Source organism: Miniopterus schreibersii (genome assembly GCF_964146895.1).
Source record: "Miniopterus schreibersii genome assembly, chromosome: X".
Lineage (NCBI taxonomy): Eukaryota > Metazoa > Chordata > Mammalia > Chiroptera > Miniopteridae > Miniopterus > Miniopterus schreibersii.
This window is the reverse complement of record NC_138104.1, coordinates 35,679,356-35,699,868: the sequence shown is the minus strand read 5'-3', so window position 1 is coordinate 35,699,868 and position 20,513 is coordinate 35,679,356. Positions and strand designations below refer to the sequence as shown.

The 20,513-nt window shown below is 35.4% G+C and overlaps 1 protein-coding gene across 5 annotated transcripts in view; it reads left to right on the top strand.

Annotated features, from left to right (window-relative positions):
• The window catches only part of PCDH11X (protocadherin 11 X-linked), a 674,530-nt gene that overhangs the window by 322,939 nt on the left and 331,078 nt on the right, over positions 1–20,513 (top strand). For all 5 annotated transcript variants that reach the window (XM_081126095.1, XM_081126094.1, XM_081126092.1 and 2 more), the window contains exon 4: positions 15,782–15,859. In XM_081126095.1, the coding sequence (XP_080982221.1) occupies positions 15,782–15,859 (78 nt within the window). The remainder of the gene's footprint in view (positions 1–15,781; positions 15,860–20,513) is intronic.

Sequence of the window (20,513 nt, the reverse complement as noted above, 5' to 3'; positions counted from 1 at the left end):
AATTTAAATGTGGGGATATGTGACATTTGGTCAAAATCTAGAAGAGGTAAGGAACCAAGCCATGCAAATATCTGGAAGATATTTTCAAATGCAAAGAGCAAGGGGCCAGAACATGACTATGAATTCAAGGAGCAGCAAGAATAGTGTGGGTGGGCCAGTATGAGTAAGAGCAGACAGAAGAAAACAAGATCAGTAGCTAGCCTGAGGCTGCTTCATAAGGGTGTCTTATAGGTGCGGTTATACACAATGAGATGTGACTTGTTAGAAGGTAATGCACAGTGAAGTAATATTATAATTTAGTTGCTGTATTGAACTATGATTTTATTTCTTCATGGAATTTATAAAAAGTTAAAGCAAACCCTCTTATGCCTAAATGTTGATTGTCAGTCAGGGTAATCATATTTACTATGGACTAACAAGAAATAGATGCTAGAATTTATAGAACACTAATGATAGTGTACTATTCTAATTGCTGTGCACAAAGACTGTTTAATCCTTAAAACAACCCCATAAAAGAGGTGTTTTCATTCTCTTTTTAAGGATGAGGAATCTAAGATTCAAGTAAGGTAACTAACTTGTACAAGGTTTTAGAACAAGTTAGCTTGCACAAATGGCATTTGAATTCAGGTCTGTGTGAAACTAAAGCTTATGTTTGTAAATTCTGTGTTATTTTTACCTATCTACCCAAAATATATATGTAATTTACAAAGTAAAAGCCAAATTGATTAGGTATTTAAAACTTAGAAAACAATCTGAAGGGTTTCAACTAGAACATTTTATCTTCTTATGTCCCTTGTAAACCCCTATTTGACATATTATTTAATTACATTAGGCTCAAGGTAAAACGTGCAGTTTAAGAAATAACAGCTGAAAAACCTTTGCTATTAAGTTCATTTCTTCAATCACCGTATCCAGTCAACACTGCAAGGAATTGCGTTCTCCCCTGACATTCAAAAGGATTTCAACATTCCTATCTCATCAGTCTCAATATTGTTTCTATGTACGTATATAATGAATGTGCATTTCTTTGATTTTAAAATTTTAATATTATTTTATTGACTTGAGAGACAGAGAGAGAGGGAGAGAGAGAGAGAGAGACATTGATAGGTTGCCCCAAGTATGCCCCCCAATCAGGAATAGAACCCAAAACCTGTGTATGTGCCCTGACCAGGAATCGAACTGGCTACCTTTCAGTACACAGGACAAAGCTCCAACCAACTGAGCCATACTGGCCTGAGATAAATGTGCATTTCTTTTCAAATAAAACTCCATGAGTACAATAAATAAATTATTTGATATTTCCTCAATACGTTTTATCAGAAAGTAATATGTGAAAATATTTTTTTAAATTTATGAAATGTTTTCTCAAAAATATAGATAATTCATCTTTACTTTTTTCTCTCACTTTAACTAGTCCTTAAAGACCACTTACTATAAAGTCTGTTATGAAATAAACTGAAGAGATTTTAATCTAGCTTCTGATGTTTAGAAAATCTAATAGAGACATAGTTGTGATGTTGGTGTTGTGTTGAGGCTTTTGTTATTTTTGATTATAATGTCATAATATGCAGCTCTTTCCCAATGCACTAATGCAAAAATAACCAGTGCTAATTTTTCTACCCTTTGTAAATTAACTCCAATTTTAAAATTGCATTTTTATATCTGCTTGTTATTCCTTTTGCTTTGGTCAAGGTAAATTTGCTCTAAGCTGATCATTGGAATTGGTCAGGATAGGAGTGCAGTAATATAGGTCACACCTCTTGTTTTGCCTACATTTTTTCCCAGTCGTATTTCAGACAGCTAACGTCTTTCTTTTCTTACTGATTCTATTTATTATTTTTCCATTCTTACTTATTTAGATTACTCTCTATTCCTCCATTTACTCTTTGTTTCAGGTTCTTAGCTGAGTGATGTAGATTGTAGACTAATCAGGTCAAAATATTTTCTTAGCATGTCATTGGAGATTCCTAGAAAAATCTATTGAAGAATTATATATGTCATTATTATATAAAGGGCTTTATTATAATCATAATGCATATTCTGTGGCTTCTTACAAAAAAGAAATTAGGTTTATCAGTACCTTAGTTCAACACATTTTTTAGACTATAAAAATAATCTTAAGTCAGTTCATTACTGGTGTATTGATATCAACTTAGGAAATGCAGATGTGTATGTTCTGCAAGCAACATTAATGAATGTTTTTAAAATGGATAATTAGTAAGTTTTTTGTGCTGAAAACCAATTTTAATTAATAACTTAAACAGTGTACCTTCATGGTTGTTTTTTATCTCTTTTATATTGAATTTACACTTACAAACCAACTTCTCATAGTAACAATGAGGCCCCTATTTGGGCATGTTTATGTTACCAATAATTCAATATAAGTCGCAACTTTGAAAAACTCAGAGGACTTTCTTACAGAACAGTTTTCTTTTTAATATAAAATCTATTAAGACTTTGTTTCTACCTAGGATGTGAATTTTGATTGGAGATGAAAACATCAATTTTCTAAATTTTTAACATTTCTTCACCAAATACTCAAGTTGGGAGGAAATTTCTTCTTGTGCCTTATGATATGAATCTTGAGTTCATAATTTAAATAATAAAATAGGATTTTTCCCTCTCCCTGTCCACACTTGAACCTAATGTCATGATATTAAGAGACGATAGGCATATAATTCTTTAATTCATGACTTGTAATTTCTTTTTAAAAAAGAAATCTAATTCAAAATTTTTGTGGCTACCAGCTCCTTGTCAAAGCTTTTGGCTTTGTGTTTAGTTTGGAAAGTGAACTATAAAAGATAAAACTATAAATTCATAAGTCCATTCTATATTTATATAATTGGTGTCATCATTTTGATGTCTGAATGATAGCAAGCTAGAATAGACACATATGATACAATTATAATTAATTATAGTTAAGGGTAGACCTATTTAATATTTAGGAATTACCAAGTCAGATTTTAATATGTAACTGAAAGAGATTTTTCATTTGACATGTCATTAGAAAGACTAGAAAGACTTTCTGCAAGCAAAATTGCAGACTAATGGTAGGGATAAAAACATTATTTTGTATGTGTGTTCTGGAGAAAGATTAATTCATCTTCACCATAAATTGTGGTTGTGAGTGGGTTATATTAGTACTATTGATATACAGCAGATCTCTCTTCATGATGGCATCTCGTTTATATACAGTAGAACCTGTATAATAATTTTTTAGTAGAGACCAGAATTATACCAATAACCTAAACTGTCCTCATTGTGTCATATTTTTCATTGCAGGGAGCAGTTAAGTTTTTAATTTATCTTCAGCTGTACTGTATTTATGTCTATTGATAATAGGAACATTATAATTTTTATCAGTTTTATTGGCTTAATCCGTTAACCTTTTCCAACCATCTGCCTAAACCTCTCCCTTCTGACAATTTATAAAATCTTTAAAAATGTATGAATGTTTTTTTGAATTATGTTTAGAATCATTTTAATCCTTTTATAGCCACCTTTAAAGAATCAGAAACCATTTAATAGCTTAGGCCACATGCTACTTACATAGTGTACTCTTAATAATTCATGGTAACAGCAATTACAATAACTGCTTTGAAAATGAGAACCAAATAAAGTTTATAGTAGTATATAATATAGTATGCACATGCCTATATGTGTCTTTATTTGGGCCTAATTCTTGAAAAATTATTTGTAAGCCATTTGTTTGAAATATTTGTGTCTACTCTGAGGAGTAATTTTCAGTCACTCTCAGAAATAATCTAATAAATAAGCAAACATAAATTATTCTTTTAAGTTGTTAAACATAATTAGTGATATTTTCTGATAACACTTGATATTTACAACATGAAAGTTCAAATGATCCGTTGTGAAATAACTTGATGACTGCATAGCTCTTCTACTGAATATTTCAGGCTCAGTATTATGGCAATACCTTAATTGGCTTTCAGTAGGAATATTGAAATATAAAAATACGTACAAAATTATAGTGTTGTGTAGTTGCTTTTTTGGTCTTTCATGTGTTATTAAAAATATCTACTTCTTAAGTTTAGTAAATTCAAATTATGTAAAAATGAGAAAACGTCTTCTTCGATGACATCTGATAAGCTAGGGATAAATATAAATTACATAAGACTTTATTTTGTCCAGTAATTTCTGTAACAGATACAACCTCTTCCAAGTTCTCTGGGACGGGCACTTCGTAGAGATGTGTGGTCGCTAGGTCTTGCTGGTTGCATCTGGATGCTTGTCAGGGTCAGAGCTCTTCACGGAAACATTAAGCAAAAGCTTTCGTAATATGAACATTTCAGCCTGGACGCCTGATCTGCGTGAAAGGCATTGTTCTTCGCGGATGACCTCTTTGCACAGAGCTATAGCTTCATCCTTTTTCCCATCATTATGTTTGCCGGGGGAAAATCCTGCTGTGCTACATCATAATAACATGTAATCTTCTTGCTCAGTTTAGCTGAGATTTAAGGAGGCTGTTCATAAAAGCTGTTCTTTAAAAGCCTGATCTATAATTTTGCAGAATCACCCCAGCAGAAAAGCGAGAGGCTTTCTAAGAAAGAGACAACCATTAAAACTCTTACATGAAGATTAGTTTCAAGTTTTACAATCCAGTACCAAACCATCTGGCAAATCTCATGTCAGGTTTTGTTAAACCTCTGAGCTTTCTAAGTGATCATTCATCCCCCTTCTGTAACATTCCTCCTTCCTTAAACACACACGCATACACTTGACTTGTTGATGATTGAGATAAAAGATCTAATTAAATGCTCCAAGCTTGTTGATTTTTCCACCTGGTGATGTGCTAGCCTTGAAGACAATTTCAAAATAGCTGTTTGCTTTTGACAGAACCCTCAGAATCCTATGGATACATGAATATATTCCTCCCAAATTGCTCTCCTCTTTTTACCACATTTCCCTTAGGTCTAATTTCATCCAAAAGGAAGATCAGTATATAGGTGTGATATCAAACCACTTCAAAGGGACTCAGACAAGTCTGGAAAGTATTGGACAAGTCTATGAAATAACCCAACATTGTTTTCCTGAATATCTCATCACTTTAGCTTTGATGATGGCAGTTATCCTAGAAAGAGTACTTAGTCTTTAAATAAGTTTTAGTTTTATTAAACTGGTGTTAAATTGTTTCTACACCATTCCATCCACTACTATCAATTTGTGGTTTGCTTTTAGAAATCCATTTCTCTTGAGACCAATTTGACAAAACAAAATAAATAAAGCAAAAAACCCCACCAAAACACACACGCACACACACACAAAACCATGCAAACAATAAAGGAAGATTAATTGTAAGACATAGGTGTCCCAGATTCACAATACTCTGTCTGGGTCAGAATGCTGATAAGCATAGGTTTGCATGTCTCTTTAATTCTGGCAAATGTCTCATAATTACCCTGTGGACAAGAAACATTAGTAAACTGTATTTTCTGGCTTGGCTTCCTCTCCAAAAAGCATGGTATAAATTCAGCTTGTGAGTTTATACAAGAATACTTTACTTTATATAACTTATTAGGAAAGCTTAAATTTGTCATATTTCTCCAAGCATGTAATCTATAGAGTACTTTCAGGAAACAGAACATCTTAAGGATACTTGACAAGTTTAAATGAATATCGAATCTCAAACTTCATGTTTAAATTTACTCAATCCAACCCCTATTCTTCTTGCCTACATCCAAAAATGTTTTCATTAATTTTAGGCAAATTTAAATGTATCCTTTAACATTTTAATTAGTCAATTTATTTTAAATCTTTCAATAGTCAATTAGACTGAAAGTTTATTATTTATCTTTATGAATGAATTTATCTACAATCAAAAGAGATTTCTCCAGTTAGAGGGTATGTAATAATTAGAAAAAGTAAAGAATAATTAATGTCTGACTTCTCTGTTCCCTCCACCCTCACATTACTGTGTTATTTGTTGTAGCAGCTGGTAATTTTATTTTTTATTTTTTGAGAGCTACAAAAGCCTTTTGTAAGTAATTAGAATTTCTAGTTTCAAATTTTTGAGGTGAAAGAAGAGAGTTAGGTAAGGAACCATGTGGTGGATGGCTCTAGATAGCTTCCACTTCATGTTAATAGGGAAGATATATCTATATTTGTTCAAGTGAAGAGGATAATTATAAAGTGCCAGACACTTTACTATAGTAACTCAGTAGAATACAATGATTCTAAGAGGCTCATATTATTATACTCATTTCACAGATGATGAAACTAAAAGTCATCTTTAACTTGACAGTGTTCATAAAACTAATAAGATATAAAGCCAGATGCAGATTTACAGGCCCTGACTTTTTCACTGCTGCTTGAGTAGATTTTAGTCTTTTAAACACCTATCTTTTCCTCCTTAGATATTGACTGACACCTCTGCTAATTGAAAGACAGAAACCTATGGCAACAGGACCTTGAGAAATGTTAGGGTATGGATTAACTAAGGGCTTTTCCGACTTCAGAAAGTCTCTACAGTATATTCACTGCCATTGAAAATTGTGCCCTGTAATTTATTATAAATATTAAAAATTGGTATTTTGCCAAGGTTTTTAACATGAAATCGTTCAACTAAATATATTGTGAGCAAAAGTAAGTTCCAGAATATACTTCATATTTTATAAACTGTCTCATATTTTTGGTGGATATTATTTCTAAATTAAGGATCTTGGTGTTTATAAGGAAATAAATGACAATGAGGGAAAGATTTTATAAATGTAACCACTAGAAACATTATTCACATACTGATATGTCTTTAGGTATATGTCATTATGGTAGATATTACATAGGACTCCAAAAAATATCTTATATGCTAGTTTGAGAAGATTTTTCCCCCTTCCTATCAATATGTCAACCATATGGCAATAAAATATCCATGATCTATCACTTAAACTCACTTGTAGTCTTTGAGAAGCTGAAATAAAGTGATGGCTATGACAATTTACAATGTCACATTTCTGCAAAACCCAAAATTCCTGGTGTGTATAATTACCAAGAACATAGAAGCATGCTTCCATTTCTAGTGGAAAATCTGCTACTTTTGAGAAAGAAATGTAATAGCTGAACACATGGAAATTCCTCTGGATTCTCATTTTGCTACATTTTGAAACAGTAATTTAATGTTGAGACTATAGTTAGAAATATCATGATCTTATTCTAACCGTGATTTTATTACCATTAGGTTTGAGTGACAATTAAATTTCCAAGTGGGAGAATAAAGGATGCATTTCACATTTCTCTTTTAAAATTATCACAGACTCAGTCTGGGTTTACCTCACATAGTAGTTTTGGAATTAGTCAGATTAAAGAATGCAGTTAATATGTCAGGTAGCTAAAGCTCAGATTCTATGCTACACTCAGGGAAACAGTGGAGGACATTTAGAAGGTCCTACCAGATTTAGTAGGTTCAGTCAAATTAAATTGCTCCATAAGCCTTTTCTTGCAAGAAAGTTATATTTTGGGAAGTGAATTTTACTCTTTTTGGTCACCTGTAACAGTGTCTTATTATTTTCCTGAAAGACTAAATCTTTTGGAAGTTGAAAATATTTTCCCATTTGTCACAAAAGCTGCATCACTGTATTTATTTTGAGCTATAATTCACATTTCTGTGCTTGTAAATTTAGTTGATAATTTCCTTACTTCTTGCTTCAGAGAAAAAAAATAAGGGAGATTTAATAAATGTTTGGGCATTTACTCTGAATTGATGCTCTTAAGAGCCAGCCTCTTCCTATACCAATAAACAAAATCATTCAAGCAGACTATAAGCAATTTTATTAAGGCATGAAATTTCTGCATACTGAAATGTAAAATTATATAAATGAACACCTTTTCTTCCACATATGTCTGCTTAATTAGGCCAACACGGCATCACTAATAAAATAATGTACTAGTGCTTAAAGGATTTAATAGATTTTTTAAATTAATCTTTATTGTTGAAAGTATTACAGGTATCTCATTTCCCCCCCCATTGACTCCCTCCACCTCACCCCCACCCCCTCCCCAGGCCTTCACCCCATTATTGACTATGTCCATGGGTTATGCATACATGCATATAACTTCTTTGGTTAATCTCTTCCCACCCTTCACACCCTTTCCTTTTCACTCTGAAATATGATCGTTTGTTGCATGCATCAATGTCTCTGGATCTATTTAGTTCGTCAGATTCTTTTGTTCATTAGCTTCTTCTTAAAGAAGACCCTTCAACATTTCCTGTAGTGCTGGTCTGGTGGTGATAAACTCCTTTAGCTTTTTATTATCTATGAAGCTCTTTATCTGACCTTCAGTTCTAAATGATAGCCTTGCTGGGTAAAGTAATCTTGGTTGTAGGTTCTTGCTTTTCATCACTTTGAATGTTTCTTGCCACTCCCTTCTGGCCTGCAAAGTTTCTGTTGAGAAATCAGCTAACAGTCGTATGGGTGCCCCCTTGTAGGTAACTAACTGCTTTTCTCTTGCTGCTTTTAAGATTCTCTCTTTGTCTTTAACCCTTGGCATTTTAATTATGATGTGTCTTGTTGTGAGCCTCTTTGGGTTCCTCTTGTTTGGCACCCTCTGTGCTTCCTGGACTTGTAAGTCTATTTCTTCCCCCAGGTAAGGGAAATTTTCTGTAATTATTTTTTGAAATAAGTTTTCAATTTCTTTCTGTCTTTCTTCTCCTTCTGGCACCCCAGTAATACGAATGTTGGGCCTCTTGAAGTTGTCCCAGAGACTCCTTATAACTCTTCAAATTTCTGGATTCTTTTTTGTTTTTGCTCCTCTGGTTGGGTGTTTTTTGTTTCCTCATATTCCAAATTGCTGATTTGATTCTCAGTGTCCTCTACTCTACTGTTGATTCCCTATAAATTATTCTTCACTGAAGTTCATGTAGCCTTCCTTTCTGATAGGTATTTTATTAGGTCATCGATGGTCTCATTTGTTTTCATAATAGTCTTACTAATGTCCTTGAGAATCCTTATAACCAAAATTCTGAACTCTGTACCTGTTAGCTTGCTTGGTTCTATTTCATTTAGTTCCTTTTTCTGGAGATTTCTTCTGATCTTTCCTTTGTGATATGTTTCTTTGCCTCCACATTTTGGCTGCCCCAGGTGTTTTTTTCTGTGTATTAGGTAGACCTGCTATGTCTCCAGGAATTTGTTGAGTGGCTTTGTGTAGTAGGTGTCCTGTAGGGTCCAGTGGCTCAACCTCTCCACTCACCTAATCTAGGCCTTCTAGGTGCTCCCCTGTGTGGGCTGTGTGCACTGTCCTGTTGTAGTTGAGCCTTGGTTGCTGTTGGCTTCACTGGGAGGAATTGACCCATAGGACAATCACCTGTGAGGACCAGCTGCAGCTACGGCCAGAGAGCTGCTGTGCTGGAGACACCCTTATGGAGCAGGATTTACTTCAGTGGAGCTTTCGTGTTCACCAAGTGCACCCCTTGAGTGTGTCACTCGTGGATGTGGTAGGGTTGTAATCCAGCATGGTTGAGTCTGACCACCAGGTGCACTGTCTCTGGGGCCTCCTGGGAGATGCAGAGTCAGCCTGTGCCAGTGCTTTGCCCAGGGCCACCCAGCATGAGCTACACAGCAAACCGTAGTTGGCTGCTACTTGTGCTGGGCTTGGAGGTGTCCAGGAGAGGCCGAGCTATGAGCCAATGCAGGCTGCTGCTAGTGCCAGGCCTGGGGCTACTTATCAAGCTGTATGGGGCACACTGCTGCTTGTTTGAGAGATTTTAGGGAAGTCCTAAGCATGAGGCTCGAGAGGCCACTTGTACAGAAAAGCCACTGGAAATGGCCCGGATGAGCTGCAGGTGGGGAGGGGCGGGGCCTCCAGGAATCACGGGGCGGGAACAAAGGAGTGAGTCAGGTGCTGGCAATTCAAATATGGCACCTGCCTGCTGGCTGTGTGCGGGGAGGACTTGCCACAGAAGCAATGGCCTCTGCCAGCTCTTCTGCCTGGGAGGAAGCTGACCCTCCAGCTCTCGCCCCAATTTCAGGCAGGTTAGTTCCTCCCCAAGTGTCCCAGGTCCTTTCAGGCTGCTGCCCGGCGCTGGGCTCAAAGGGAGCACGTCTGAGTGAGTCCGCATGCAGGCCCTTTAAGAGGAAAGCCTACGGCTCCCACAGCCTCTGCGACCCTCAGAGACAGTCCCCGCTGGTTTTCACAGCCCGAAGCTGTGGGGGCTTCTCTTTCAGGCCCTGGAGCCCTAGGCTGGGGGCCTGCTGTGGGCCTGGGACCCCTCCCTCCTCCTGGATACCCCCGCCACCGAGATTCCCTCCCAGGTTTAACCCGCAGAACCAGGTGTGGGCCCGTGGCCGCATCTCCAGGATCCAGCCCCTATCCGCCCGAGTCCCCGCCCCTCCTCCAGGTCTTGGTGCTGCTTCAGTTCCCTGGTTGTAGAGCTTCTGTGCAGCCGGATCTCAGGAGGCTCTGAGTGACGGTGGTTCTGTATTTTAGTTGTAATTTTGATATGGTTGCTGGAGGCGGCAGGGACCAAGGTTACCTGCGCCGCCATCTTGCTTCTCTCTAGATTTTTAAACAGTTGAATTCTCTTTCAGTATCTAAACTATGAAATAATAATATCTGAATCAGGAAAAATAAGAAGATTCAATATCTATTTTTCTCTTGGAGGTATTATTATTATTTTTAGCAGTAATGCCAGTGGTACTCCTCAGAACACTTTAAGATCGATGGTAAGACAGGCCGGCTGGTATGGCTCAGTGGTTGAGCATTGGCCTATGATCCAGGGGATCCTGGTTAAGTTCCCCGTCAGGGCACAGGCCAAGGTTGCAGGCTCGATCACCAGCAAGGAGGGTGTGCAAGAGGCAGCCGATCAATGACTCTCTCATCATTGATGTTTCTATCTCTCTCTCCCTCTCCCTTCTTCTCTCTGAAATCAATACAAACAAAAAATAAATCAATGGTAAGACATACTTCTCACTTTTCAGTTTTGAGCACTGTTTAACTGGATTAAAATGAGGCTTAAATCTGTAAAGCCTGTGATTATTATAAAGAACCTTACTTTTTCCTTGACAGCTTGACATCTGATTCCTTAAAAGGAAAGATACAGTTTGATTCAGTACATGGTGCATGTAAGGAAACAGAAATGCAAATCTGCATTTTATTTCTCACGTGTCACTGATGAACCATATTTCATTTTCTTAAAATAGTTAATAAAAGTTTTTGAGCACTAATATTTCCTAGAATTGTCATTTCTCTCACTTGCATGATAATGAATTCTCAGCAGTTCTGTATATTAGAGCTATTTTATTAGACAATTTCTCAGCTATTGATTTTATAACTGTAGTGTTTGGTGAAAGGAGGAGGGGGCAATGGAAAGAACATTGTCAGGGAGGGGAGTGTTATTTTACCTTTAAGTTGTTATTTTTGTATAAAACAAAATTCAACAAATTTCTAATATTTGAGTATTGCAGAGGAAGAAGAAACTTTTCTTTATCCTTCTAGGTTCTTTTTGCTTGAATAATAATTAAATCTACATGGAACAGATTAACAAGAGAAAATAACCAAATTTAATTACATACTTATGTATGTAATTAAACACCACAAACATGAGAGGCTCAGAGCTAAGGATGAGGTATGGCATTTTTTGCCTTCAGAGAGTCATTGCCACACCATAGGAAGAAGATTAGTAATTAGTAGTTTGTCCTGTCATAAAGATTGGACAAAAAGGTTATCTCTAATAATCTTTTATTGTGGACAAGACTCTTTTTAAGTTTTTTAGGAAGTTAAGTGGGAGCAGAAGTTTCTCTTGAATCTTCAGGGTGTTAGTTGCCCTTAAATCAAAATCATCTGCATACCAAAGAGAAACATATTGGGGTGACTCATTCTGAACCCCTATAATATTGAAGCATATTATACAATAAAGCTATTTAACTGACATATTTAAATGGACAAGATAGATCCACATAGCATTAAACATTTAACCATTAAAATGTCATGCCACTTAGTGGACATTTGAATGTGGCATTATACATTTGACAGAAGGCAACCAAGACAAACATGACACTGCTCACAGTTGACAAAAAATATTTACATCAGATGCTTAGTATGTGCATGGAAATGCAACTCTAATAAACTTGGTTTAGAAATAATGTTAAATCTGAGACCTGAGCACAAATCTGCTTAGAAACTCTGATAACACAGGACACTTTGCTCACATACATTTGAGTGTTTCTACTTTGCTTACTGTAGAACTATAAAATCACCAGCTAACTTTGCAAGTCCACCAAGAGTATGTCCTTAATTCATTTCCTCATGTATTTGTCCCACCATTAAGCTACATCTTCATGGCACTACAGTTATACTGACCACATCCTGGGTTTGTTTCCCTGCTTTGGAAAAACAAACAAACAAAAACTCCCCGCCACCCTCTGCATCTAAGTTCTACCAGGTTTTACATATTTTATAGACTTGTACATTAATCACAGTTAATAGTCTGTCTTTCCCTTTTCCCTAAGTTAAGGGTCAGCAAACTTTCTCTGTAAAGGGCCAGAATAGATATTTATTTATACAACACAAGGGAAAATAAACTTCAAACAAAATCTCAATTGATGATATTCAAATCATCAATTATAGTAATAATATGCACATTTTTTACGTAACACAGACCCGCTAATGAGATAAAAGGATTTTTGTATCTGATTTCTGAAAATGCCTTTTCACACAGATAGGTACTGCTAAATACTGATATAAATCTACAAGCACATAGTTTTAGCTCAACATATCTATATCTTGGAAGGCATGTAAATAATTCTATTAAATTATTTTCTTTATATTTGTATTAAGCATGCCATTACATTGAAGATTAATAATTTCTAATTGAACTTTTGGCAAAAGGTCCTCAATTTGTTGCATATTTGCATATTTGTTGCAACCCATTGAAAATTCATGTGGGGATGGAGATTTTGCTTCTTGTTTTAACTTCTATAGTGCTGGAGCCTATAAAGTAACTTGACATTACTTTGATGCAAACAGTTTTAGTCAGCAGAATTACTTTACTGCATCATAAGTTTTGCATGTAAGCATTGTTTTTACCTTATAATATTAGGTTGATTTATTAAGAGACATTGTCAAGTCTGCAGCAAAAATTAATTTGAAAAGTGATTCAGTGTTTCATAAGAGGGTTCAAGAATGCTCCTCATTCAGCAAAATTTCAATCTTGTCTCTTAGTGAGAAAAATCTCAATAAAACTTTGTCACAACTAAGCCATCCAACTGCTTATGTGTTAGAGCATGTCTGGATATTTAGCTGTGTTTTTGAAAAAAGTTTACAGAATGACAATGGTTCTATTGCCAATAGTAAATGAAATTCAATGACACAGGACAGGCTCAAGTATTTTCCACCAAGTACTGGCTGATGAATAATGCAATAAGTAACCAGAGGTTTTGAACACCTTACATTTCCCAAGCCTCATAAATTTGCCCACCTGAGCTTTTTTTCTGTGCCACATATGCTTTACCCACCATTAGATGTAACACTTCTTAGCAGACCCCATTTCAGATTTTACTGAATTACTGTTTTCTTAAATTTTTGAAATTATTCTTTCCTTTTCTGTTCCATGCAGACTATCCTATCCTATCCTATCCTATCCTATCCTATCCTATCCTATCCTATCCTATCCTATCCTATCCTATCCTATCCTATCCTTCTTTTCCAATCCTGTTCTATGTAATTCTCTTCTATTCTATTCATAGAGGCTAATTCTTCAGTCATTTAAAATCTGGCATTGCTTCCCCAAGTAAATAACAACAATTAAGCATTGTTGTAACATCTGTTAACTCATGAAGACAAGGAAAACCGCTCAGAATCATTTGTCTTTGTTTTGTTTTTAATTCACTATTGATATAGCTGTCAATGTCCTATACTTTTTGAGTAACTGTACTTGCTGAAAGGCTGGTAGTCTTCAATTTCTTTTCTCTTGGCACATTTTCTTTGACTGTTGTAAACAAAATTTAATTAACTCATCATTAATAAGTGGTTTTCTCTGAATGGCTAACCAATAGGCCTTTCAGACTTACTTTGGTCACAGCCTTCTTTTATTTTCTTATTTTTGTAAAGAAATTCTGCTGTGACGAGATGGTCCATTTTGATTTTCTAGTTTTTCTGACTGTTGATTACTTGTGAGTTGGAATATTGTAATGAGTGCTTGGTCTGTTCATATCAATGTGTATTGTATTCTTTTTGTCACACATATAGTGTCATTGCATAGTAAACACAACTATCATTTAATTTGATAACAAAAAAATTTTGCCCAACTGGGACTTAAAAGTGTAATGTCCCAAATTTGATCATCTATTTTCTTGATTTGAGATAATGGGCATGCACTAGTAATAAAATAAAATATAAAATAAAATTAAAAATAAAATAAAAAAACTGTGGTGGCTAGGCTATATATGTGGGTCACTTGATAGTTTAAGGGAAGAAAATAATTTTCCCTCTACTCTTCTAAGTCTCTTGGCTGAGACCCTATAATAAAGGACCAATTAAGAGGAGAAAAACAAAAGTTGAATAAGAAGTATATTTCTTGTATTTATGGGAAAACCCAGAAAAACTGGGTAGCTCTCTGAATGGGCCAAGACATCATCTTAAATATCATCACTAGCTAAAGACAAAAGCAGATTTTGGAGGTGGGGGATCCAGTTATGGGAGACTATACAGAAAAGCACATTAAATAGGGGTACATTTGTTATGCAGATTTGGGTCTGCAGCTTTCTCCATTGATAAGACTTTCTGGAGATTTAACCATCCTTCTCCTCCAGGTACAGAGAGGGAGACTCCCTTACAGAAGAGAATCTTCCTTTTAAAATGTAAATGTGCTTTACAAAAGGGTAAGGTCTGCTTGGCTTCAGAGCTTTTTCTATGTTTACTGTTTCTTTAAAATAATCAGCCTCAAATAATCCTCTTACCAGAGATAATTTTTGCAGTAGTAAATTCTTGTCCTTTTCAAAACCTTATGTAACTGTAAATTGTAGTATGGCAAACAACAGTGTGATGTTTTGAGAGACATAAGATATCTGCCACTACTGCTCAACCATGCTTATTATAGCGAGAAAGCTTCCAACAGTCACTGAGTTGGGTTTTCTTAGCTTTCTTGAAAAATATCTTCCTTTCATAGATCAAATGATACTATTTATCAAATGTTTTTCACATATGTGAAAATCACACATGTAGAACATGTTATAGTATACATTCAATATTTTAAATGAAGAGAATATATTCTATGTCTTGAGGAAAATTACATGGATAAAGACATCTTTTCAAGACCTTGATAATTATTCTGAGTTGGTAAGTTTGGATCTGTGTATCAGTTCATAAATTTATTGGCATTTATAACATTTATTAAATGCCTTTGCATTATAGCAAATTTACGATGTGTTGGCACACACAGAATAGATTTAAATTTCAGACAATGGTGACTTTCCAAATACAAGCTATTAAAGCAATTGAATTGTAAAAGCATTGGGTTGAAAGCCCTTCCAGCTTACATTTCAACCATTTAAATATTTTAAGTTGTCCTTTACAATCCCGTTCATATGTCTAATGGAACTCTAAAATGTAACAGTAGAATGTAAACTCAATGAGAAAAGGGATTTCTTTTTTCTTTTTTATTCCCGATACCTAGAGCTGTGTCTATCACATTGTGAATTCTAAATAAGTAATTTAAGAAAAAGCTATTTACCCAGGCACTATTTACCTATATTTGATGCATGTGTGCAATGCACTATGTTTTTCTCTTTTAACAAACCACTTAAAAACACTTCTATTTTTATTCCTTTTAAAGACAACGAAGGAGGTTGTGAGATCTCGCACCCCCATGAAAGAGACAACTGTGGAGATCTGGATACATCCCCAACCACAGGTATGAAATTAAAGACTTAATAGTTCCTCTTTATTCCCTTTAAATGATTTTTATAAATGTATATGAAATATGCTTTTAAAATATTTATTTATTTTATAGTTTTTTATTGTTTCTTTGAGAGAGAGAGAAAGAGAGAGAGATTTGTTGTTCCACTTATTTATGAATTCATTGGTTGAATCTTGTATGTACCCTGACCAGGGATTGAATCCTCAACCTTGGCATATTAGGATGATGGTCCAACCAACTGAGCTACCCAGCCAGGTTCCTGAATGTATAAGAAATATTTTTATCTTCTGTTTCTCAATGTATTTTCTATGAAGTTTTATTAGGTGGTTTTGTGCTAGACTCTAATGTGATAATATGACAGTAAATACATATTTCTCCCTAGTATGGTTTGATGATAATAATGGAGTTCGTTTATTTGTTCAATCAGGTATAAGCATTCCTCAAAAAATATATTCTAAATGATTGTCTATTCCTTTAATGTTTAAGTTTACTTATGAGATCGTGTATTGAAAAAAGTTGAGGATTCCTGTTTTATAATATTACTTAAATTTAAGGTTTAGCCTTTTTAAAGAAAAAAGCACAGGCCCAAATATTATCAGTGGAAGTGGAGTTCTTGGGATGCCATGAGGAAAATAATTTTCTGAGGCTCCCACAGGAAAATGCAGTTTGATGGAAAGCTTTATTGATGATGTAAAATTAAGGAGGTTCTCCGTCAACTTCCCATCTCTCTCCATCTCGCCATGGAAGAAGTCCAATCTTGTCTTCAGCAGGGCCAGAATTAAGGCCACTGCCCAGAATTTCTGTTCCATATTATAGTCCAATCTAGCATCTGGCTGGCTTAGCTTGTGTTCACAACTGCAGTCCATTGTGTGGGGGTTTGCATGGCCCTGGACCATGCAGGGAGCAAGAGAGCGCAAGTGCAAAACAAGAGAGAGGGAACTCTTTGTTAGGGGATTTTTTTTTTTAAATGTATCTTTATTGATTTCAGAGAGAGGAAAGGAGAGGGAGAGAGAGAGCTAGAAACATCAATGATGAGAGTCATTGATCTGCTGCAGCCCGCAACCCGGGCATGTGCCCTGACCGGGAATCGAAGCCTGATCGCCTGGATCCTAGGTCGATGCTTAACCGCTGAGCCATGCCCGGCCAGGCTGTTAGGGGATTTTAACTTTCCAAGATTTCAGATGTTTCTGATGGGGTATACCCCATAGCCAACCAATCTACTGTTCCCCAGGCTAAGCTGACAGGCAGGCACCTTCCCTGTGTCACCTTGACTTGACTTCACATTTGCTTATCTCCCCCTTCTCCTCAAAACAATCCAGTATCAGATGGGGGAGGGGAGGGGTGTTAATCCCCTTTAAGGAACAATGCTGTGTGAAGCTGTAGCTTCCTGGTGATGCTTCCCAGGTGACCATGCTTACAATGTCTGGCCTCCCCTTTGCTCTTCCTATTATTAATATTAATAAAGTAGCTAATTACAACAATAACAAGACTGGTGTCACTCATACTAAAAGCCCATGATACTAAACCTAGATTTAACACCTGATCTAATTATAGTTTCAACCACTCCCAGAAACAGTCTTAATCAACCAGTCTGGAATTTTTTGGTCAAGCACCAGTCATGATTTGCCCTCTCCATTCCCCATAGAAAGAAAAGGCAATCTGCATGATAAAAACCCTTCCCTTTCCCTTCCCCCAAAGAAAAGATATTCCAGACCAAAAATAATTATTTTGCTTCTTCTGTTAATAATGCCTTTGATTCACCCTGCTTCCCATAAAAATCTTCCATTTTGTAAAACCCCTTTGTTACTGAATAGAAAAAGATCATCCACCTGGCACTAGCAGAGCCAAATACTAAACACTGAGAATTGCTGTGGAGGAAGATTTGCTGTTTTATGAATGGAACCTCCCAGGAGAACGGGAAGCTAATGTTCAAAAGCCCAAACACCAGGGTGGTTTTCAGACAAGGGGTTTTATAGAGCAAAATCATGAGTCATTATGAGTAAGGAGTTTAGAGTTGAGGGCCTTGCTGATTGGTTAAGAGTGAGGTAGGCCGTAAATCATTATTTCAGGTCTTGAGTTCAACTTAGCATCCCTCAGTCTAGTTTCCTTGGAATGTCGCCAGGGGTGTTCTCCTTTAGGGCTCAGGAGCTGAATCACAACTTAAGCTATGATGTTATCTTTAGCTTAATACAAACCCATAGCTTGTGACCCTTAGTCAAGGCATGGCTGTTGTTTCTGGCTGCCTCGGGTTAATGACTAGTAAGGGAAAGGGTCAAATCTCATGGGACGTGCTGTAAAGAAACTGAATAGATTGCTGGCGCTACATAGTGAATCAAAATTGTGCATTAAATCAAGACCCTCAGTTTCACCTTCTACTTGCGACATGGGATGCTGCCCTGTTCATGAATTTCTTAATAAAACCAATTAGATCTTAAAATTTAGTCCATTGATTTTTGTTTTTTAACAGCATCATTTGAAACAATTTGTTTTATGCTAATTAAGTGACTTTTAGTAAAGTCTCATTAAAACAAATTAATTCTGGGGGAAACCAGTTTGAAATTAAAGTAAGTTATTTTGAAGAATCCACTTTTACTTGTTTCAGTCAAGACAGCTCAAAATGTGACTAAAAAATACAATCAAGTTTGTTTTCTTAGTAAAAACCTCAAGCAGACTTAAAAAACAGAATGAGGAGATCAATGTCCAAACATTCATATGCTATTTGTTATTCCCTGACTGATTAAGTTAATGTTGTTAATAAACTAAAGGTCCTAAATCTGACTCCTTGGGTATCAAATTAAGATCCATAAATTGTATTCTACCTTATTATTTTCAAGTGCCTCTTATTTGTCCAAAGGGGTATAATTTTAGAAATTCTAGATAGATAAATACATATCTACAGTATTAGAAAACCCAAATGGAATGAAAAAAAAAATCATATCTGTTTATTATTTATCATTTCAAGTGTGCTTATGAAATTCATGAAAGTCATGTGTTCAATAATGATAACATTGTTCAATATTTTACAGCATTAATTTATGCTTTTGGGGAAGAGTTACAAAATTAATATATGCACAGTGGGAAGAAATTATTAATTTTACAAAGGTATATTGCAACCCAGGAATTATCCAAATTTTTACAAGTTTTAAATTCGTCAAGTCTGATTTAGTATAGTTTGGCTAAATTTCAAACTGACTTTCAAGTCTTGCACCTCTGATTCAGTCTCAAGAAAAGTGGAGAGGATGTGGCCTACTAAGTGATACAATCGACATCTATATCCTTGATTGAGGAGTGATTGCAATCTTCAGGATGTAGTTTTGAAGAAAAGCACACAATTTTAAAATATGTACTTTAAAGTCCAAAAATTTGAACTACCCGTGTGAGAGGAGGTATGACTGGAATAGTTAAAAGTCATATTGAATTAGACATTTTTATGTAACACCATTTCTTCTGTGAATAAGATGATCTGTCAATATTTTTCATCTAGCCAGTTACTTCTGAGTGTATGCTACTCAGTGGAGTACAGTATAATTAACTCTACTAACTTCTTGCCAATTACTGATTCATTGATTGGTTTATGAACTTATAATCTTGTTAGGGATACAATAGTTTCTTCCATAGTTAGTGCTTTTTGCTTGGGTTTCTTTTATTAGGTAAGTCTTTTTAAGTATTTGGCAGTCTTGATTGTTCTTACTGGCTGAGTTTGCACATGATACAGATAGGGACTTTCCAACCTTGTTTTTGATAAACATTGTACTTGCCTCTAAAAGTTTTAAAGGAAATATTTGTTTTATAAAAATTTTTTTACAGTTTCTTATGAAATATCTCATATTTAGCAACACATTCAATACTCATTTACAAGATTTAAAAAGAATCTGAAAATAGAAACGTAGAAACTACTGAAACTACAGTGCAAGCTGAAAATGAAATTATTTCTGTTCTATTAAAATCATAAAAGTCTTTGATAGTGTCTCCCTCAACCATTCAGATACCAACTAATTAAAATTCATTATGCAGATAGTGACTTTGAGGGCTTTTTTTTTTTTTAAATGGGCAAAAATAACAATAGGTTCCCATTAAGCAGAATTGTTCTTAGTTGTAAAAGCCAACTATTCAACAAATTAAAGTAACTTCTGAACCATAAAATCATAGGTCTACTTATTCTTTGAGTAAAGAAAATAAAAATGGTATTGTCCATTTCCTTATCAGAAATATCCTTATAAGTCCATTTTCTTTAGCATTTTTTGTTAGACTCTTTAGAAAATATTTATGTACATAACTAGGGTACATATCTTAAAGTTCCAAGTTAGATTTTCAAAAATTAACATCATTTTTAAATAACACTGAAAAAAAATCAAATTACCCAGAGCACCATTTCAATGTTCAAGGGCCATTGGGGTCATAAACACTCACTTTCCCTAATATCTGTGTAGTACTTAGAAGAAACAGAGAGCTACTTAAAAATGGTGGTTGACCATGTGAGGGAGGGGAAAATTTCCCCTCTTTTCTAATTTAGTTTGTCTGACTTGTCTAATAATCAAAATTTATACAAAACAGATCAACAGGAGAAAACCATACTTAACTGTGTGTGTATATTCAGGCATCACATAAGACTATGGGACTGGAGGACAAGTCCCGCAGTTGAGGCTTA